The sequence below is a fragment of the Staurois parvus genome, unplaced genomic scaffold, assembly GCF_062004578.1.
Source record: "Staurois parvus isolate SC_StPar_1 unplaced genomic scaffold, SC_StPar_1.0 ptg000770l, whole genome shotgun sequence".
Lineage (NCBI taxonomy): Eukaryota > Metazoa > Chordata > Amphibia > Anura > Ranidae > Staurois > Staurois parvus.
Window position 1 is genome coordinate 66,430 of NW_028318566.1, and position 23,975 is coordinate 90,404.

At 43.4% G+C, this 23,975-nt stretch overlaps 1 protein-coding gene across 1 annotated transcript in view; it reads right to left on the reverse strand.

Annotated features, from left to right (window-relative positions):
* Nucleotides 1–23,975, reverse strand: part of LOC149444799 (parathyroid hormone/parathyroid hormone-related peptide receptor-like) — a 64,751-nt gene that overhangs the window by 9,311 nt on the left and 31,465 nt on the right. Inside the window, exons 9-11 of the mRNA XM_089654495.1 lie at nt 22,849–22,943; nt 20,614–20,755; nt 19,116–19,157 (exon numbers count right to left, since the gene is read on the reverse strand). Of these exons, the coding sequence (XP_089510621.1) occupies nt 19,116–19,157; nt 20,614–20,755; nt 22,849–22,943 (279 nt within the window). The remainder of the gene's footprint in view (nt 1–19,115; nt 19,158–20,613; nt 20,756–22,848; nt 22,944–23,975) is intronic.

Sequence of the window (23,975 nt, forward strand, 5' to 3'; positions counted from 1 at the left end):
TGGTCCTTCCACTTCACTGCAAGCAATTCCTCATTTCTCAAGCAGGCTTTTTCCCCCTTTCTAAAATGGGTATTTACAAGCCGTTGGGGGAAGTGTGACGATCGCGGCGTCAGACCCCAGCCCTTCTCACCAAACTTGGGACCGAAGGACTAGTCAATCTAAAATTGCACTGTCACATGTGTAACAATGCCACACCCAGCTGCACCAGGACAAAGATTTTCCAGCTAATGGACAACAATCTGTGTACCTGCAGCCTGGGAGCAATTGTTACTGGGTCAGGTTAATTACGCAATTATCCCTTCACACTGCCACCACCTCCATTTTGTACAGAGAGAGAGGAAACTCTGCAATATTAGCAATAACACTATGATGTTTAAATAATTGTTTGTATACACAATGTCACCACAGACAGATGTATGCAGACGTTTTAAAACACACAGTAGCGCTCTTCAGAGACAGGGGTTCTTAGTTTGCATTAAAGAGCTTTAGAAACAGTTCAACGCTTTCAGAAAGTAAGATTTATTAACAAACACCCAGGCACCTGCTAGTGGGATTTATAACCATTAAGCTCTCCTGCTGAGCCTGTGATCTCTGGCATCATCCAGACCACATTCCTGAGGGAGTGGGGAAATTGGAGGGAGGCTGGTTTGGGAGTAGAAATGATACAAGATGGAGGAGCCTTAGCAAGATGGGTGACCGCGTCCATCTCTGTATGCACAATTGCTACAGGAAGCCCTGGTGATTAGATCGCACAGTGCCACATGCACCAATTCCACAATTGTACAAATGTCTAAATAGTGGCACGCTTGAATAAAAATTGTCCACGTATAAGTGGTACCCCTGGAAAAGGGGTGACACCAAGTCCCAAACTATTTTGCCACTGCTCCCCATGTAGTCTGGGCATCCGGGGGGCTCCACGTGACTATCTTTTACCTAAACTTAGATGTGTAGCCTGTTGCCCCTTCACAGGTCTTATACATCTTGACCCCATATATGGCACGCTTGCTGGGGATAAATTGTTTTAATGCAAGGCGGCCAGAAAAATTAATGAGGGACTCATCAAATCAGATGTTTTGCTGGGGAGTATAGACATCTGCAAATTTCTGGTTAATGGGATTTACGAGGGACCAAATTTTGTGGAGCCGGTCAAATTCAGGGTCACCCCGAGCATGACTGAGTGTTTTGTCGCTGAAATGCATAAAATGCATTATATTCTCATATCTAGTCCTGGCCATGGCAGCAGAGAACAGAGGCATATGATGAATTGGGTCTGTGGACCAATACAACCGCAATTGACTTTTTTTTAGTAATGCCCATGTTGAGGGTTAGACCCAAAAAAACTTTAAATTCGGAAACCGTAATGGGTTTCCATGTGAATGGTCTGGCAAGGTTTGAATTTGGGTTGGCAGCAATAAACTGTTGTGCATATAAATTGCTTTGATCCACAATCAATGCATACAGATCTTCTGTGAAAAACAGCTCCATAAAATCAAGGGGACTATTTAAATTTGCTGTTTCCACCTGAATTCCGGGTTGGGAGAAGTACGGGTGCTGCAGAATTTGTGGGCTGCCAAACGGTATTTGCAAGCACTTGTGGAAGGACACTATGGGCTCTATGGGCCTGTGTGAAAATTCTTGGTGGCGTGGGACACTACTTGTGCTTACCACCGCACCAGCTTGTACTGCACTAATGGGACTCGCAATGTCACCAAGTGATACTGCAGTGCTGGTATGGAAAAGACCAGGATGTACTAGGCCGCTGGTGCTCGCCAGTTCACAAAAAGGTAGAGCGCATCATCATGCGTTTGTAACATCTCAGCAACCTGGAAATGGGGTCGGGTACGCTTGATCTTAGCAAGGACTTCTACGTCGTCTGAGCTATCTATCAGGGTGCCACCACGGTCTACAGGTTTGCATTCTGCGGCTGATTCTGTCAGTGAATCTTCCCCTTCACTCTCACCTGACATGCTCAGAATCCTGTAGACCTCTTCACTAGTGTACCTTTTGGTTGGACATTTTGGCCACTAAATTGATAGGTACCTAGTGCGACTCACGGGTAAAAGAGCGCCTGGCTGTCAGAGACTGCTTGAACCGCTATAAAAAATGTACTGACAAGTACTAACAGAGATCAGCCCTGATTCTGTGAACACTGCGGTTTTGTGTGTAAGGCATCAAGTGACAGTGATCTACTGACACTGCACTTGCTGGAGGAGAAGGGGGGGTGGTAAATGTAGGGGCTAAACGCAGGTACTGGCAGTTGTCGGGGCTGATCTCGTTAACGCTGCGTTTTTGGGGACGCTACACTAATGTGCACGTTGGTATAGTGCTGATCTGATCAAAGATATTGATCCGTTCAGACACTATACTATCAATGGAGGTTTAGTGTGTAAGTGAGTGTGTTCTTGGCAATCAAGGGGTTAAATGTGAGTACTGGTGTACTAAACGGGCAATCCGACGTTATCTGGGAGGGACGCTAACTGATGCTAACGCTGTCTGAAGTCGCTAGCGACACTAATACAGTGATCAGTAAAAAATCTGTACACTGTAAATAATGACACTGGTGACAGGGCAGTGAAGGGGTTAACTGGGGGGGCAATCAGGGGGTTAAATGTGACCTAGGTGTGTTATACCTGTAAAAATGTGCTGTTTTACTCACGTTTTCTATGTCTTCTCTTTCTGGGATGAAATGTGTCCAGGCAGAGAAGACTGACATCATATCCTGTACTTTGTAACTGTCAACAAAGGACAGGATAGGGCAGGGACCGATCATCCGACTTTGGCCAGACATAACTGGCTGAAGTCGAATGATTGATCCCTCAGGGATCAAATCATGACACCTGCAGGTCGGCGGGGGCACACGCGCTTCCCCCCCGGCCTGCGAAAACAGAAGGAGTGCGAATCATTTATATACAGTTGCAAGAAAAAGTATGTGAACCCCTTGGGATTACGTGGAGTTTTGCATGAATTGGGCATAAAATGTGCTCTGAACGTCATCTAAGTCACAACAATAGAAGAACACAGTCTGCTGAACATAATACTACACAAACATTAGATGTTGCCATGGTTTAATTGCACATAACATGTAAACATTCACAGTGCAGGGAGGAAAAAGTATGTGAACCTTTGATTTAATAACTGATTGACCCTCCTTTGGCAGGAATAACCTCAACCAAACATTTCCTGTAGTTGCAGATCAGACCTGCACAATGATCTGGAGTCATTTTGGACCACTCCTCTTCACAAAATTGTTTCAGTGTAGAAATATTCTTGGGATGTCTGGTGTGAATCGCTCTCTTAAGGTCATGCCACAGCATTTCAATCGGGTTGAGGTCAGGACTCTGACTGGGCCACTCCAGAAGGCGTATTCTGTGCTGTGGCAGCCATTGTTTTGAAGAATTACTTGTATGCTTTGGGTCATTGTCCTGTTGCATCACCCATCCTCTGCGGAGCTTCAGTTGGTGGACAGATGGTCGTACGTTTTCCTGCAAAATGTCTTGATAAACTCTGGAATTCATTTTCCCATCAATGACAACAATCCGTCCAGGCCCTGAGGCAGCAAAGCAGCCCCAAACCATGATGCTCCCTCCGCCATGTTTCACAGTGGGGATGAGGTTTTGATGTTGGTGTGCTGGGCCTTTTTTTCTCCTCACATAGTGTTGTGTGTTCTTCCCAAACAACTCAATCTTGGTTTCATCTGTCCACAGTATATTCTGCCAGTAGTGCTGTGGAACATCCAGGTGCTCTTTTGCAAACTTCAAACGTGCTACAATATTCTTTTTGGACAGCAATGGCTTCCTCCGTGGTGTCCTCCCATGTACTCCATTCTTGTTTAATGTTTTCCTTATTGTAGATGTGTCAACAAAAATGTTAGCATGTGCCAGAGATTTCTGTAGGTCTTTAGCTGACACTCTGGTATTCTTCTTTACCTCATGCAGCATTCTGCGCTGTGCTCTTGCAGTCATTTTTACAGGACGACCACGCCTAGGGAGAGTAGCAACAGTGCTAAACTTTCTCCATTTGTAGACAGTCTGTCTTACCGTGGACACATGAACATCAAGGCTTTTGGAGATACTTTTGTAACCCTTTCCAGCTTCATGCAAGTCAACAATTCTTGATCATAGGTCTTCTGAGAGCTCTTTTCTGCGAGGCATGGTTCACATCAGAGAGTGCTTCTTGAAACCAGTAAACCCAAAACAGGTGTGTGTTTTTTAAGGGCAGGACAGCTGTCAGCAACACATCCAATATCATCACACTGATTGGAGTCAAGGTTGGCTCACTCCTGGCTCCAATTAGCTCTGGGAGAAGTCATTAAGCTAGGGACTCACATACTTTTTCCTCCCTGCACTGTGAATATTTACATGTTATGTGCAATTAAACCATGGGAACATCTAATGTTTGTGTAGTATTATGTTCAGCAGACTGTGTTCTTCTATTGTTGTGACTTAGATGACGTTCAGAGCACATTTTATGCCCAATTCATGCAAAACTCCACGTAATCCCAAGGGGTTCACATACTTTTTCTTGCAACTGTACGTGATCCTGCGCACAGGGGCCACCTTGTAGCAGTAAATGTACTGCAGGCGGTCCTCTAGTGGTTAAATACACAATAAAAGACCAAAAAAAATCAAATGTCTTGGTGTATATTAATTGGTTTGTGTGAAAGTTATAGCGCCTACAAACGATGGTGTGTGTGTGTATATATCTATCTATCTATATATATATATTTTTTTTTTTTTTTATACTAGTAATAGCAGTGATCAGTGAAGTATAGTGGGACTGTGATTGTGTGCAGCGGGCAATCTGACACTGGGTTGGAACTGACTAACATCTCCAGTGACAGTAGTACAATGATCGGTGATAATACTATACACTGTCACTGTACTAATGATGCTGGCTTGGAAGGAGTTTACATCTAGGGGCAATTAAAGGGTTACTGTGTGCCTAGCAATGTGTATAATGTGCTGCTTTTACTACTTGATGCTTTGCAGGGAGAAAAACAGACCCATCCCTGCTCCCATGTACAAAGCCCTGTGTTCTTAGTAAATACAGAGCTCTGTAGTGTCATTTGCTAAGCCGATCAGTAGGCCCCGACCATAAATTATTGGCCAGGACCTTCTGACTGATTTGTGCTGTAGCGAATAACAGAACAGATTGGGTGGCAGGCACACGTGAACCCTACTCGGAAATGCTGGATCACATACATATACATGATCCAGTGCAGCGAGCCGCTCTACCGCAGTAAAATTTGCTGTAGGCGGTCCACAAATGGTTAAACAAGCTGTAATGAACAACAATAACATACCTACACATTGTTTGGGTAGCACACTGCAATGTACTACAAGAGCATTCTCATCTGCACAATGCAAAACAATTCAATAGAGAAGTAGCTCACATCTACATATATTCATATCAATGTGCCTAAATATAATACACCGTGACGAATTTGTCCCCCTAAAAAAGCCATGTAACCCTGTGGCGTGTAGGGGATGGGCTTGTGACATCCCAACGCTTGCGGTCATTGGAGGATCAAGGAACACAAGATGAGTGAGACATCTGGATCCATAAAATAAAACAAACCAATATGTGAATCCCCACCATCTGGACCATGTTATGTATATTACGCTGAATATATGTGGTGCCATTCAGCACCTTTTTATGTGAGTGGCCATTTTGAGTTTTAAATAAATCGATGTTTTTATAAAGATAAGACACTAATAGTCTTTCATTTTTTATGTCGATCGGAGGAGAAAGGAGTAGTAAGAGACATGTGGAGAAGGTGATCTGTTTATTTTGAAAGAAGATTCCTCTTCATGGTTCATCACCATCCCAGTCCATTAAGAGGACATAAGCGCATTATGACCAAGCATTATATGTGAGGTCAAATTATTCAGGTGAGGGCACAATTGTGGTGTTTTGCTGAAGGAGCATGGATATTGGAATATGAAGATGTGCATAGTTTCATAAGAACACGGATATACAGTTGTGTTCAAAATAATAGCAGTGTTGAAAAAAGTGAATAAAGCTCAAAATCCTTCTAATAATTTTTATTTCCATACACACAAATGCATTGGGAACACTACACATTCTATTCCAAATCAAAACATGAAGAAAAATATATCAAATTTATGTTGTTCCGCTAAAAAAAATTGAAGAAAAGTGAATATTAGACTGTTCAAAAAAATAGCAGTGTTTGTATTCTTCTTTACAAACTCAAACATTCACTATATAAACTGAAAAATGTTTGAAGATTTTGCTTTCCTTTGAATCACTTAATTAATATTTAGTTGTATAAGCACTGTTTCTGAGAACTGCTGTACATCTGTGTTGCATGGAGTCAACCAACTTCTGGCCCCTGTGAACAGGTATTCCAGCCCAGGATGATTGGACTACATTCCACAGTTCTTCTCTATTTCTTGGTTTTGCCTCAGAAACTGCATTTTTGATGTCACCCCACAAGTTTTCTATTGGATTAAGATCCGGGGATTGGGCTGGCCACTCCATAATGTCAATCTTGTTGGTCTGGAACCATGATGTTGCACGTTTACTGGTGTGTTTGGGGTCGTTGTCTTGTTGGAACACCCATTTCAAGGGCATTTCCTCTTCAGCATAAGGCAGCATGACCTCTTCAAGTATTCTGATGTATTCAAACTGATCCATGATCCCTGGTATGCGATAAATAGGCCCAACACTGTAGTATGAGAAACATCCCCATATCATGATGCTTGCGCATCCACGCTTCACTGTCTTCACAGTGTACTGTGGCTTGAATTCAGTGTTTGGGGGTCGCCTGACAAACTGTCTCCGGCCACTAGACCCAAAAGAACAATCTTACTTTCATCAGTCCACAAAATGTTGCGCCATTTCTCTTTAGGCCAGTCAATGTGCTCTTTGGCAAATTGTAACCTCTTCAGCACGTCTTTTTTTCAACAGTGGGACTTTGCGGGGGCTTCTTGCAGATAGCTTGGCTTCACATAGGCGTCTTCTAATTGTAACAGTACTCACAGGTAACTTTAGACCTTCTTTGATCTTCCTGGAGCTGATTGATGCCATTTTGGCTATTCTTCTATCCATTCGAATGGTAGTTTTTTGCTTTCTTCCACGTCTTTCAGGTTTTGGTTGCCATTTTAAAGCATTTACAGTCATTTTAGCTGAGCAGCCTATAATTTTCTGCACTTCTTTATATGTTTGGGCAGCACAGTGGCTAAATGGTTAGGACTTCCGCCTGGCAGTACTAGGGTCGTCGGTTCAAATCCCAACCATGGCACCACCTGCCTGGAGTTTGCATGTTCTCCCTGTGCCTGCATGGGTTTCCTCCGGGTACTCTGGTTTCCTCCCACACTCCGGTTTCCTCCCACACTCCAAAGACATGCTGGTAGGTGAATTGGATCCTGTCTAAATTGGCCTTAGTATGTGTATGTATGAATATGTGAGTTAGGGACCTGAATGTGAATGTACAAAATATATGTAAAGCGCTGCGTAAATTGACGGTGCTATATAAGTACCTGAAATAAATAAATAAATGTTTTCCCTTCTCCAATCAACTTTTTAATCAAGGTACGCTGTTCTTCTGGACAATGTCTGGAACAACCCATTTTCCTCAGAATTTCAGAGAGAAATGCACTGTAACCAGCATGTACAACATTTGCTGCCTTCCTTCTTTAAATAAGGGCAATAATTCCACCTGTTTTTCAAAGAGTGAATGACCTCACTAATTGAACTCCACACTGCTATTATTTTGAACATGTCCCTTTCAATTAGTGATTCAATTACACAGAATCAGCAGAATGCATGTCATGACTGTTGGGTCTGTTGGATTTCTATTACTCTACTACACCTGCTAGTAAATTATTTGCCATTTAAAAATATAATTTCTACCAAAAACAGTGATTGATCAGGTTAGTGATGTCTGACTGCTATTATTTTGAACACAACTGTAGGTTTGAGAAGATGTCACAATATTAATTATAATAAGAATATGCAAGCGAGAGCTAATTGAAAATAAATATAAGTATATAGTAGCTGCTAGCACTCGGGGTGTAGGCAACAATCCCAAAGCAAACATGTACTGTAAGTATTTGAACACCTGAGAAAATCAGTGTTAATATTTGGTGCAGAAGCCTTTGTTTGCAATTACAGAGGTCAAACGTTTCCTGTAGTTCTTGACCAGGTTTGCACACACTGCAACAGGGATTTTGGTCCACTCCTCCACACAGATCTCCTCTAGTTCTGTCAGGTTTCGGGGCTGTCACTAAGCAACACGGAGTTTCAGCTCCCTCCAAAGATGTTCTATTGGATTTAGGTCTGGAGACTGGCTAGGCCACTCCAGTACCTTGATATGCTTCTTGCGGAGCCACTCCTTGGTTATCCTGGCTGTGTGCTTCGGGTCGTTGTCACGTTGGAAGACCCAGCCATGACCCATCTTCAATGCTCTGACTGAGGGAAGGAGGTTGTTGCTCAAAATCTCACAATAAATGGCCTCATTCATCCTCTCCTTAATACAGTGCAGTCGTCCTGTCCCCTTTGCAGAAAAGCACCTCCAAAGCATGATGTTACCTCCTCCATGCTTCACAGTAGGGATGGTGTTCTTGGGATGCAACTCATCCTTCTTTTTCCTCCAAACACGACGAGTGAAGTTTAGACCAAACAGTTCTACTTTGGTCTCCTCTGACCGCATAACTTTCTCCCATGCCTCCTCTGGATCATCCAGATGGTCATTGGCAAACTTCAGACGGGCCTGGACATGTGATGACTTGAGCAGGGGAACCTTCTGTGCAATGCATGATTTGAAACCATAACGGCTTAGTGTTCTACCGACAGTGACCTTTGAAACTGTGGTCCCAGCTCTCTTCATGTCATTGACCAGCTCCTCCCTTGTAGTTCTGGGCTGATTCCTCACCTTTCTTATCATCAGTGATACCCCACGAGGTGAGATCTTGCATGGAGCCCCAGTCCGAGGGAGACTGACAGTCGTCTTTAGCCTCTTTTATTTTCTAACAATTGCTCCAAAAGTTGATCTATTTTCACCAAGCTGCTTGGCAATTGCTCCATAGCCCTTTCCAGCCTTGTGGAGGTCCACAATTTTGTCTCTGGTGTCTTTTGACAGCTCTTTGGTCTTGCCCATGGTAGTAGTTGGCATCTGACTGACTGTGGGGTGGACATTTGTCTTTAAAGAGCTCAGACAGGTGCTACTAAGTTAGATTAATGAGTAGAGGTGGACTTTTTAAAGGCACAGTAACAGGTCTTTGAGAGCCAGAATTCTTGCTGTTTCTTAGGTGTTCAAATACTTATGTTCAGCAGTGCAAGACAAATAAATTCTTTAAAAATCATACAATGTGATTTCCTGAATTTTTTTTTTTATTCTGTCTCTGAGTGGGAATGCACTACAATGTGAATTTCAGACCCCTCCATGATTTCTAAGTGGGAGAACTTGCAAAATCGCAGGGTGTTCAAATACTTCTGTTCCACACTGTATGTACTCAGTACTTGGTTTGGGCCCCTTTTGCAGCAATTACTGCCTCAATGCGGCGTGGCATGGAAGCTATCAGCCTGTGGCACTGCTGAGGTGTTATGGAAGACCAGGATGCTTCAATAGCGGCCTTCAGCTCTTCTGCATTGTTCGGTCTCATGTCTCTCATCTTTCTCTTGGCAATGCCCCATAGATTCTCTATGGGGTTCAGGTCAGACGAGTTTGCTGGCCAACCAAGCACAGTAATCCCACTGTCATTAAACCAGGTTTTGGTGCTTTTGGCAGTGTGGGCAGGTGCCAAATCCTGCTGAAAAATGAAGTCAGCATCCCCATAAAGCTCGTCTGCGGAAGGAAGCATGAAGGTGCTCCAAAATCTCCTGGTAGATGGCTGCGTTGACCCTGGACTTAATGAAGCACAATGGACCAACACCAGCAGATGACATGGCTCCCCAAATCAACACAGACTTTGGAAACTTCACACTGGACTTCAAGCATCTTGCAGTGTGTGCCTCTCCATTCTTCCTCCATACTCTGGGTCCTTGGTTTCCAAATGAGATGCAAAAGTTGCTCTCATCAGATAAGAGGACTTTGGACCACTGAGCAACAGACCAGGTTGTTTTTCTTTAACCCAGGTAAGATGCTTCTGACGTTGTTTTTTGTTCAGGAGCGGCTTGTCAAGAGGAATACGACATTTGAAGCCCATGTCCAGGATCCGTCTGTGTGTGGTGGCTCTTGATGCACTGACTCCAGCCTCAGTCCACTCCTTGTGAAAGTCCCCAACGACTTTTGAATGGCCTTTTCCTGACAATCCTCTCCAGGCTGCGGTCATCCCTGCTGCTTGTGCACCTTTTTCTTCCACACTTTTCCCTTCCACATAACGTTTTATTAATGTGCTTTGATACAGCACTTTGGGAACATCTAACTTCTTTTGCAATTACCTTTTTGAGGCTTTCCCTCCTTATGGAGGCTGTCAATGATGGTTTTCTGCACAACTGTCAGGTCAGCAGTCTTTCCCATGATTGTGATTCCTACTGAACCAGACTGAGAGACCATTTATAGGCTCAGGAACCCTTTGCAGGTGTTATGGCTTAATTAGCTGATTAGAGTGGGACACTTTGACCCTAGAATATTGCACCTCTTCACAATATTCTAATTTTCTGAGATTGCGGATTTGGGGTTTTCATGAGCTGTAAGCCATAATCATCACAATTATGACAAATCACGGCTTGAACTATCTTGCTTTGCATGTAATGAGTCTATCTCATATATTAGTTTTACCTTTTAAGTTGCATTACAGAAATAAATGAACTTTTGCACGATATTCTAATTTTTCGAGTTTCACCTGTATATAGAAGCAGAGAATATGGACATATGATGAGTAAGATCTGTGGACCAATATTACCGCAATTCATTCTTCTTTATAATGCCAATGTTGAGGGTTAGGCCCAAAAACGTTTTAAAATCGGAAACCGTGATAGATTTCCATGAGAATTGTCTGGCAAGAGTTGAATTTAGGCGGCGATATATTGTGCGTATAAATTGCTTTGGCCCACAATCAATTGACACAAATCTGTGAGAAACAGCGGAGGGGCTAAATGCTAGGTCTGGTAGCGAATGGGGCTGATCCTGCTAACACTGTATTTTTGGGAACATTCTACTAAGAAGGCACAAGTATAGTTCTGTTCATGATCAATATATTGATTCGTACAAACACTATTCTAGTAATAGGAGTGACCAGCAACCTATAGGGTGAGTGCGATCATGTGCAGGTAATCTAACACTAGCTGACCCTGATGCTCTCTGATGTCACTAGTGGCAATAATACAGGGATCAGTGAAAAATTCTATATACGGACACTGTACTAATGGCACTGGCTGGGTGACTGGGAGATCAAAGGGTTGATAGGGGCAAACAAAGGGTTAAATGTGCTAATCGCAAACCCCGAAACAAAGTACCGTAAGGGTACATCACTTTGCCCAGCTGCAGGCAGACAGCAAGTAGTTACAAATACATTCTCTCAATGTTTTCTTTTTTTTTTACGATTTTTTTAAAAAAAGTACTTTCATCAGAATAGTGCAATGTTACCATGCTAAAATTGTACTACTCTGGGGGGGGGGGGGTGATCAGGGATTTGTTTTTTTATTTTTTACACTTAGCATTGCAGGAGCAATGAAGATTATTGCTCCTGCAATGCAGTGCTTGCTTTGATCTATCATGAGTGGGTTAGGTTTATGACAGTTCAAAATAATAGTGTCCAGCTAGTCACCTAGTAGAGGGAGCTGTGATTGGCCACATGTACCATGTGCCAATCACAGCTCACCAGGAAGAAAAGCAAAGCTGTTATGAATCAGATTGGACGTGACGTCGGGTACTACACCATCATATCTCTTCTGATTCCTCGAGCTTTGCCCATGTTATTGGAAGACCATTTGCTGCTTAGCTGTTCCATATGTGCTGATTGGATCACTATTGGTTGCTGTTCCTCTACTGCAGCGGTTCTCAACCTGTGGGTCGCGACCCCTTTGGGGGTCGAACAACCCTTTCACAGGGGTCTCCTAAGACCATCGGAAAACACATATTTCCGATGGTCTTAGGAACCGAGACACCGCTCCTCTATCAGTCTCCAGGCGGGTCCGCCTACATGCAGATACGTCCACATTTCCCTGGACCGCGATGTGTGCATGGGATGACATGCCGCCCCTGTCATCTGGCCACATCCCCGGGATCACTCAACAGCTCCGCCTCCTCGCCAGTGATTGGCCGCCGGAACTGTAGCTCAGGAGAGGCACACAGGCGGCCAATTACCGGCGAGGAGGTGGAGCTTGGAGAGGAGGCGCCGAGCAGCAGCGCGAAGATCAAAGAAGATCGAGCGAAGGAGCGGCCGGAGAAGGAAGACAGCTGGCAGGTAAGTGTCTGTAGCATGCAGATGGTGCTGCTGCAGCCAGGTTTGCTGGCTGTAGATGGGAGAGGGAGGGAGCAAGCCCAGGCTGGAGCAGGAGTCAGCAAAGTAAGTATCATTGGTGTCAGTGGGAGGAATAGTGCCCCATCATTGGTGTCACTAATACCAATGATGGGGCACTATTCTTCCCACTGACACCAACGATGGGGCACTATTCCTCCCCCCACTGACACCAACGATGGGGCACTATTCCTCCCCCCACTGACACCAACGATGGGGCACTATTCCTCCCCCCACTGACACCAACGATGGGGCACTATCCCCCCCCACTGACACCAATGATGGGGCACAATTCCCCCCTACACTAGTATCAATGATGGGGCACTATTCCCCCCCCTCCCACTGACACCAATGATGGGGCACTATTCCTCCCACACTGACACCAATGATGGGGCACTATTCCTCCCACTGACACCAACAATGTGGCACTATTCCTCCCACTGATACCAATGATGGGACACTATTCCTCCCACTGATACCAACGATGGGACACTATTCCTCCCACTGACATCAGTGATGGGACACTATTCCTCCCACTGATACCAACGATGGGACACTATTCCTCCCACTGACATCAGTGATGGGGCACTACTCCTTTCACTGACACCAATGATGTGGCACTACTCCTCTCACTGCAAAATTACAGTTATGAAGTAGCAACGAAAATAATTTTATGGTTGGGGGTCACCACAACATGAGGAACTGTATTAAAGGGTCGCGGCATTAGGAAGGTTGAGAACCACTGCTCTACTGGGATATCCTGCAGATCATCGCTCCCAGAGCAAAATGCTATCATGCTGGTTTATAATTTAATCAGCATATAGCTCTGGTGAGTGTATTCATTTCATCTGGTGTCGGATTTGCACATGGATGTTTGTTTCAAGATTGACATTAAGTTGATATTGGATTATCACTGTTTATGGTGGCTGGATTTATGTTTATATTTATGGATTTTATTTGTTGTTTCTATTATTTATCCTTGCATTTTTTGTGAATAATTAGCGCACTCTTTATTTATACACATATTAATCCTTATATATATTGATATTAACCTAGACGATAATTTCAACATGTATAGAAAAAATGGCAGGGATATACAATAATCTGTTCTATAATTCTGAAATCACACTCTGCAAACTGAATGTGGAATTGCTATACAATCACCTTTTTAAGATTTGCCTAAAATTATGTAGTATATGGGCTACATAAATTTAATTTTTATCCAGCTGGGTAAGCCCTTGCATTTGATAGTTTCAAAATGAAAATGGGATGGAGATGATTGTGTACTGGATGGAAATTACTGGATAGAGATGACCGTGTACAGGATGACTCTGTACAGGATGGAGATGAATCTGTGTATAGGTTGACTGTGTACAGGATGGAGATGACTGGATGGAGAGAGCTCTGTGTACCGGACAACTCTGTACAGGATGACTCTGTACAGGATGGAGATGACTGTGTGTACAGGATGGAGATGACAACGGAGATAACTGTGTTTACAGGATGAAGATTACCGTGTGTACAGGATGGAGTTGACTGGATGGAAATGACCGTGTGGACAGGATGGAGTTGACTGGATGGAAATGACTGTGTGTACAGGATGGAGATGACAGAACAGACAGAACTATGTTTACAGGATGGAGATTACTGTGTGTACAGGGATGGAGAGGACTGGATGGAAAAGACTGTGTACAGAATGGAGATGACTAGATGGAAATGACTATGTGTACCGGATGGAGGTGGTTGTGTGTACCGAATGGAGGTGACAGAATGGAGTTGACTCTGTACAGGATGGAATGGCTGTGTGCACAGGATGGAGATGACTCTGTACAGGACAGAGGTGACTGGATGGAGATGACTGAACGGAGAGGACTGTGTGTTCCGGATGGAGAGAGGACTGGATGGAGAGGAATACGTGTAACGGATGGAGAGGAATGTGTGTACCAGATGGAGAGAGGACTGTGTGTGTACAGGATGGAGAGAGGACTGTGTGTGTACCGGATGGAGAGAGGACTGTGTGTGTACAGGATGGAGAGAGGACTGTGTGTGCACAGGATGGAGAGAAGACTGTGTGTGTACAGGATGGAGAGAAGACTGTGTGTGTACAGGATGGAGAGAGGACTGTGTGTACCGGATGGAGAGAGGACTGTGTGTGTACAGGATGGAGAGAAGACTGAGTGTGTACAGGATGGAGAGAAGACTGAGTGTGTACAGGATGGAGAGAAGACTGTGTGTGTACAGGATGGAGAGAAGACTGTGTGTGTACAGGATGGAGAGAGGACTGTGTGTGTACAGGATGGAGAGAAGACTGAGTGTGTACAGGATGGAGAGAAGACTGTGTGTGTACAGGATGGAGAGAAGACTGAGTGTGTACAGGATGGAGAGAAGACTGTGTGTGTACAGGACGGAGAGAAGACTGTGTGTGTACAGGACGGAGAGAAGACTGTGTGTGTACAGGACGGAGAGAAGACTGTGTGTGTACAGGACGGAGAGAGGACTGTGTGTGTACAGGACGGAGAGAAGACTGTGTGTGTACAGGATGGAGAGAGGACTGTGTGTGTAAAGGGTGGAGAGAGGACTGTGTGTGTAAAGGGTGGAGAGAGGACTGTGTGTGTACAGGATGGAGAGAAGACTGTGTGTACAGGATGGAGAGAGGACTGGATGGAGAGGAATGTGTGTACTGGATGGAAAGGAATGTGTGTACCAGATGGAGATGGTTGTGTGTACCGGAATGGAGATCAGATGAGGAGATGTCACCAATTAAGTCAGAGGCTTGACAAGATGGATGGATTGGTGTGCACAATTATGAATCCATTCCTAAGGTAAGAGTTGACCCCCTCAGGAGTCCCGACCAATCACACGGGGCAGAGGCAGGCACCACCTGACTTCTTGGTATCTCAGTCAGAGTCAGACATTCCCCAATACAGAACCGCTGAACAGCTCTGCTGCTGGGGGGAGGTGATAAAGGTAGGGAGAGGGATCAGGGCTTTAATAATGTGGCTGTTAATACCCACCCCACGTGGTAGCATGTGTTTTTGGTGCCATCTGCACTAAAGTTGAACAGCGAGCAGCTCAGCTGTCTTCTGTGACAGACCTTGATTTCAGGGATTCAGCCTGGGACAAGGTCTGATCAGGACAGCTGTTAAAAATTTGTAAATGTCCCAGACATTTCAGGACTGTTGACAACTGAGTCATACTTTCCACCTCATCCAATCAAAACACTTTACATTCATTTGACAAATGCACAGCATTCTCTGAATGGTACCTGTGCCAAGCTGCTGGCCTCCTGTGTTTACAACGCAGGAAAGCAACCACTCACCCAGGACCCAGAGGCAAATGGAGATCACTGGAGTAGCGGTGTCTAATTCAGTGATTTCCAGCTTTGGCCTGGTATGGTATATACATAGATACATTGGTCCAAGCTGGGCCAATGTAATTATGTGTATAGCAAACCAATGCCTGGAATTTTTCTTTGAACATCATACACAAAGCTGCAGAAAACAATCCTAAAGTTGACTCACTTTACTGCACAATATTTCGAGAAAAAAGTTGAACTTTCCAAAAGTCATTATTCTGTAATGAAATACTATTATCAGAATAGCCTGCTTTGTATATACCAGGGCTCAACAAATTCCAGGTCACCATGGAGAACAGGAATTGCATCCTGGCTCCTGGGTTCACATCTCACTTTCATTACAGGTGCGATTCATTCTCATTCTCTCTCTCACTTATCTCCACATGCCACTCTTCTCTATCACTTGCAAGTCTGGAACACACAGGACCCTTTTTGTAATGGCAATCAAAACGCAATGTGTGTGGATCATATCTGTGTGAACTACCTCAAGAGGAACACATAATATCTAGCCTGTCATGCAAATCTAACCTTGAAAACGCATCTAAAATCACATATGTGTAAACCAGGGTGGCTCTATTCCCACCGGGGCATTTTGGGATCGCAGCAGAATCACTGCGATCACAAAATGCAGGTTCAGGTGCCATTATTTTCAATGGCACATAGTATGTGGTGCAGTTTTGCCGTGATTGTTGCATGGCAAATTGCATTGTGTGAAGCTTTTCGCCCAAAAGTTGCCTTGCTCTGCATGCTGACAACCTAGGCTACACTAACAAGAACTTTTTTAGCTGGCTCCTAGATTCAAAGCAATTTGTCAAGCCATGGTATATACTGTCATAATAATGTGTCAGACACTCACAGCTGAAAAAGGAGAACACAGGGATGACATATAGTGGTGCCATTTCATAGTTCAGGATGTTGGCTGAAGTCAGTAAGGCTAGCCATATATGATTAGATTTCTCTTATTAGGCCTGCAGGTTGGGTGAGAGGAAGATCTTTTGTTTCCTAATGTAATCCACCAACCGTTGCTCCCATGCCTGTCAGAAAACCAGAACAGTGACTGCATCTGATTTGCTCCAGCAACAGTTCGGCCGAGATTTTTCTATCCGGTACCAGGAATTGGCCGTAATTCAAGTCGTATATGGTCATGGTCAGCTCTGATTAGCAAAGTCACCCTTTCTGTTATTCTCAGCTATAATAGGGCAAGGAAATGTGGAGTAGAGAGGTTTTGGCAATATAATTTTGCTATGAAATTACTAATTTTGCTGACCCTTAGGTGATATTTGTTTGAAAAAAAAGAAAAGGTACTTTTTTTCTTATGAAAGTTCTGGTCAGGTCCACCTGTTAGTTTTTCAGGCCGACCTGATCGGACCCTCCTTCAACCCCTATGGACCAGTGGATGTAATCTGATTTGTGTCCACTTACTTCTGGCTACCTCCAATCTGATTCGGTCTGCCAAATAAAAAAGCAGAATCGGATCGGAGGGCAGTCTGGTGCCGTTAACACTTGATTGCCCACAGAGCAAAGCAAGCTTTGTCCATGTCAACTCTGCATAAACTGAGCGACATGGACTTGTCTACAACCCTCACTGCTATGATCAGCAGTGAATCCGCAGACAGATTCCCTCCTGATTAAAACAGAGTGTGCTCCATATGAAAGGGGCCTAATAAGGGGCTATTTATGGCAGTAGAACAGGCCCAGGATAGTTTAAAGTACACTACTCAAAAACATTAAATGAACACTTTTTAATCAGAGTATAGCATCAAGTCAATTAAACTCCTGGGATATTGATATGGTCAGTTAAGTAATAGAGGGGGTTGTTAATCAGTTTCAGCTGCTTTGGTGCTAATGAAATTAACAACAGGTGCACTAGATGGACAACATTGAGACAACCCCCAAAACAGGAATGGTTTGACAGGTTGAGGCCACTGACATCTTTTTCCCTACTCCTGTTTTTCACTAGTTTTGCATTTGGCTAGGGTCAGTGTCACTACCGGTAGCATGAGGTGATACCTGGACCCTACAGAGGTTGTACAGGCAGTCCAAATTCTCCAGGATGGCACATCAATATGTGCTATTGCCAGAAGGTTTGCTGTGTCTCCCAGCACAGTCTCAAGAGCATGGAGGAGATTCCAGGAGACATGCAATTAGAAGGTCCTTAACCCATCAGCAGGACCAGTATCTACTCCTTTGTGCAGGGAGGAACAGGATGAGCATTGCCAGAGCCCTACAAAATGACCTTCAGCAGGCCACTGGCGTGCATGTCTCTGACCAAACAATCAGAAACATACTTCATGAGGGTGGCCTGAGAGTCCAATGTCCTCTAGTGAGCCCTGTGCTCACTGCCCGGCACCATAGAGCTCAATTGGCATTTTCCACTGAACAACAGAATTAGCAGGTCTGCCGCTGGCACCCTGTGCTTTTCACAGATGAGAGCAGATTCATCCTCAGCACATGTGACAGACGTGAAAGGGTCTTGAGAAGCAATGGAGAACGTTATGCTGCCTGTAACATCATTCAGCATGACCGTTTTGGTGGTGGGTCAGTGATGGTTTGGGTAGGCATATCCATGGAGGGACGCACAGCCTCTACAGGCTAGACAATGGCACCCTGATTGCCATTAGATATCTGGATGAAATCCTTGAACCCATTGTCAGACCCTACACTGGTGCAGTGGGTCCTGGGTTCCTCCTGGTGCATAACAATGCCCGGCCTCATGTGGCGAGAGTAAGCAGGCAGTTCCTGGAGAATGAAGGAATTGATACTATTGAATGGCCCCATGCTCGCCTGACCTAAATCCAATAGAACACCTGTGGGATATCATGTTTTGGTCCATCTGACACTGCCAGGTTGCATCTCAGATTGTCCAGGAGCTCAGTGATGCCCTGGTTCAGATCTGGGAGAAAAAACCCAGGACACCATCCATCATCTCATTAAGAGCATGCCCCGACGTTGTCAGGCATGTATACAAGCACGTGGGGGCCATACAAATTAGTGAATACCATTTTGAGTTGCTGCAATGAAATTTCAGCAAAATATACTAGCCTGCTGCATAATTTTTTCACTTTGATTTTTGGGGTGTCTTTGAACTCAGTCCTCTGTAGGTTGATAATTTTCATTTCCATCAAACGATGGGGCATCCTAACATTCCTAACACATTACCCAGTCCATTTCAGTATAGATATCCCGCATGATATTTTTCCCCCATTGAGATCTGATGTGTTTTCAAAGTGTTCCTACTTTTTTTGAGCAGTGTAGCCTTTTGAAACCCACTGCACTCTTAAAACCAACAATAAACACATTGTATCTATAAACACATCACACAACAAGCCTCTCACCTCTCCATTGCAGAAACAATAGATAATGGCCACAAAGAACCCCTAAAAACAGAAAATAGGAAAAGTCAGGATTGGTAGAAAAGGAGAAGCAGTTGCATATGTATACATGATGTTATCCTTTAGGGCAGCCATTGTAATGAACAGGGGTTCAAAGTACACACAAGCAAATACTACAGTCCACATTCACTCTATGGTTGTTCAAAGTGGGATTTTCCTGGGATCTGTTTATTTATGCACAAGAACCCTTAAGTGTCGCTTTACATATATGCGGATTGAATGTGCTTTGACCCGCATCCAATCCGCTTGACATGTGCAATTATATTGCTTCCCATGGTGCCGGTTCACTGGAGATGCAGATTCAGTGCGGATTGAAAAAGAGTCCCATATGATTTCTGAGCAGCGTGGTCCGGTTCAGGTGTGGATTACAGGCTATTGAGTTCTATGGGAACCGTTTCTAAACCACATGTGTGAACATGATAAAATCCTGACCTGATCCTGTCCTGAATCTGATGTAAATCTGACCTGAACCGCTGAACAACTACTGTGTCAATTGAAATTGAGTGAAATCTGAGCCAATAATTCACAAGTGTGAATCAGCTCTTATATAATATGATATTGTAACATTTATAATATAATGGAAAACATTTTAGGTCCCACATCACTATTGCACATAATGTGGCATGTGGCGACAAAAACATTCCTGTGTTTCTGTATATTGGAATGATTTTTAGCAGTCTATCGAGTTTTGCATAGAGTACATTGAGCCATCCACATCAACCTGAAGATGATCTCTCTACCACAGTCATACACACACTCTCTTGGATTGATGTAGGTGAAAAACAAATTAAGGAAAGTCACACCAATGTGCAGGAACAAAAAAAACTTGCTGTGGAAATCATCCCTAAAAGTAACTGAACCTAGGACATCAGAGCTTTAAGCCCGCAACACTAAGCTCTTCATTGTCCTGCCCATTAGGATCTCTTTTGCATCTGGAGTCATAGTCCTGAAGCAGAGCAGAAATTAATGCAATGCTTTGCCATTGACACTTGGTACTCAGTAAGGACTCACTCACACCGGCGCCATTGGCTACACTGAACAATGCAATACCAATACACAGACTTAGCAATTTGCCGTATGACCTATTGTTCACACCGACCTTTCCCTGCTGTATCTGAAACTTTGAAAAACAATTTAGGTTTTAAAGCCGACCACAGTCAGTACAGAAGTACATTCTGATTGTAGTTGAGGCCCTTAGGGCTCACAAGATCACATGAGAAGGCTGAATGACAGCACCTTCACCTAAGCAACCATACCAGAGGCCGAGTGCCAAGTGTTTCTATTCCTGTCTTTTCCCAATAATCTGTTTTTTAAATTAACATTTTTTTTATTCCAGGGGTGGAGGTTAGGAAATATGCGGACCTTGCAGTTTTGTGCACAGTCTACTTTAAAAATACTTTTAAAAAATTGCTAAGATCAAGAAAACATTTTTGTCTAATACCTGGGAAGAGTTAAAGAACATTTCGTAATGCATCTGGATCTGCCACAATAACCCTGTCACCTCTGTATATGGGATGGCCATGAAGACGACGTAATGTACCCCAAAAAGTGGCATCAGGACCAGGGTGGACTTCAGCAGTTTCCTGTATAGAAGATGCAAGTATTTATTAACATGTACACATTGTGTAAAATGACTGGAACAATAGATTCATCATATATATGAATAATATGTAACAGAACAGTATGCTTGCTAAAAGACATATTGCAACAAATGCAAAGGTTGATGCAGCATGAGATGAGTGTTTTACACAGACTTAAAATAAACTTTTCCTGAGACAAAATACATTTTATATATGGCAATGGAGATGAGGTGGTCTCGGGTTTTAAGTCCAACTTAAGCCAAAACATTGTACAGCGATGGACTGAGTAAGGAAAGGCTGCAACCTTTGTTGGGTTTTTGTGCAGCCCTTTTCCTCAGTGAAGAAATATCCCTGTACTTCTTGTCTTTTTGAAGGTTGCCATATTGAACAGGAAGTGGTGGAAATCTCTCCAACAGAGACACTAACAGTATAAACATCTTAATGGAATGTGTAAGGCTTAGAACATTTCTCATTTTGTTATTGCTATCTATTTTGCCAGTGGAGACAGGCAGCATTTATAACCTGACAGGTTCTTACCTTTCTCCTCTCTATCCAAAAACTAAAAAAAAAAAAATATGTTTTGGTTGGATTTGAGCTGCCTGGGGTTTGAGTGCTTTCCCAGGGTTTGTTGGAGTTCATTCTGGGTGCTTGTTTTACTTCCCACAATTCAAAAATGTACAGGAAAGTTTGTTGACCTGTTTCAAATGACTGATGGATGCAAGACTGTAGTAGAGGGAGTAGACCATGAGCTTCATTGGCACAGAGGTTGATTTGAATGCTATTTTTGTACTCTGTAAAGCACAGTATAATTTTGTATGTCACTACTATACATATATTATATGGCCAAATGTATTTGGACAACACCCTCCTTTCCAAATGATTGAGTTCAGGTGTTTCCAGCATACAAAAATATTTTATTATGAATTTACAGGATTTATTTAATGACAACAGTTTGCCCAGTGCTTTACAACATGAGGGCAGACAGTACAGTTACAATACAATTCAATACAGGAGGAATCAGAGGTCCTGTGGGGGATGAGCTGATGGAGAAAGTGGAAATATAGTTGTTAAGTGGAGGTAGGATAGGCTTCTCTGAAGAGAAGGGTTTTCAGGGATCACCTAAGAGTGGACAGAGTAGGAGATAGCCGGACAGATTGGGGTATGGAATTCCATATGATGGGAGAGGCACAGGAAAAGTCCTGGAGGCGAGCATGGGAGGAAGTGACAAGAAAGCTAGAGAGCAGGAGGTCTTGGGAGGAATGAAGAGAATGATTTGGTTAGTATTTTGAGACTAGGTTAGTGATGTAGCTGTTGGCCGAGTTGTGGATGGTTTTGTAAGTTATTGTTAGTATTTTGAATTGAATTTGTTGGGTGAGTGGCAGCCAATACAGAGATTGGCAGAGAGAGGTAGCAGACACTGAGCAGTTGGTAAGGTGGACAAGTTTTGCAGCAGCATTCATGATGGACTGAAGCTGGGATAGCCTATGTAAAGGTAATCTAATGAGGAGGGAGTTGCAGTAGTGGAGGTAAGAGATGACCAGAGAGTGAATTAGAAGCTTTGTGGTGTCATTATTTAAGAAGGGGCGTATTTTGGAGATGTTGAGGAGGCAGGCTTTGGACAGTGATTTAGACAATTATTTGCCTCCAGCCCTGTGAAACAGTTTGGAGAAGACCCTTCTCTGTTCCAATATGACTGTACCCCTGTGCACAAATTCAGGTCCAAAAGGACACGACTTAACTGGAGAAACTCAAGCAAGCAGTACACAGAGCCCTGACCTCAACCTTGTTTAATACCCTTGGGAAGAACTGAAACTCTGACTACAAACCATATTTTCTAATTCATCTTCTGTACCTGATCTCTTACATTTGTTCTTTTTGGCTGAATGGCTACCAACATAATGCCTAATCTTGTGGAAAGCCCCCCCCCCAGAAAAGTGTGTGCAATTACAGCTGCAAAAAGAGTCATGGCTTTGGAGTGGGGTGTCCAACAAACTCATATAGGTAGGTTGGTACATATACATGAATACTTATATATACTGTAGATAGTGTATACTCCCTACTTAAATAAATAAGAAGAGCATGTTTCATCGACTCACCCATATTGCTGTCGTGGATCAAGTTTCCCAGTTTTAGTCTCCCACAGTTTTGATGCCAGAACTCTGATGATGTTGAGAAAAAGGAAGAAATTGACCTAGAAAGAGAAAGACAGTTTGCATTTCTGAACGCTGAAAGTATAACCTATGTCACTTCAATGAGAACATCTATGTACAGCATTGCCTTTTGTTGCAAAAACTGGTGGAGCCAAAACTGTGTTGCCCAAAGCTTTACATCAAAGAGAAAAAATGGAAGGCATTCACTTTTAAGTAAACACAGCATATATACAGGGATTTCCTTTGGTGATATTTTTCTCAAAATGCTATTTGCCTGGCTAATGAAGTAGTGGCATCAGTTCTCTTCTGAGCCACTAATCAAGAACATGTATACAGATCAAAAGTGTAAGAGAATAGTTTTCATTAGATGTGAACAATGATAGCCACCATTATTTTCTCACACAGTGGTTTTTTCTCATTGATTATATAGAGAATCAATATTTAATTAGGTTTTGCAATGGAATATCTGCATATACAGTTGTGACCAAAATTATTCAACCCCCACTGAAATTGAGTGTTTTGGCCAGTTTGACATTGCTTTTGATCATTCAGTCATCTTGCTTACATTTACATTAAAGAGGCACTTGTAGGTCAGACAAATATAACATAACAGTTATAATGAAATAACCACAAATGTCTTTTCTGTGCTCACAGCATTATCAGTTTTATTCAACCCCCAAGTGACATTCAATCTTAGTACTTAGTACAGCATCCTTTTACAGTTATAACAGCTTTTAAACGTGAAGCATAGCTTGACACAAGTGTCTTGCAGCGATCTACGGGTATCTTCGCCCATTCTTCATGGGCAAAGGCCTCCAGTTCAGTCACATTCTTAGGCTTGCGCACTGCAACTGCTTTCTTTAAGTCCCACCAGAGGTTCTCAATCGGATTTAAGTCTGGTGACTGCGATGGCCACTCCAAAATGTTCCAGCCTTTCCTCTGCAACCATGCTCTAGTGGACTTGGAGGTATGCTTGGGATCATTGTCCTGTTGAAAGGTCCAACGTCTCCCAAGCCTCAGGTGTGTGACGGACTGCATCACGTTTCCATCCAATATCTCCTGGTACTGAAGAG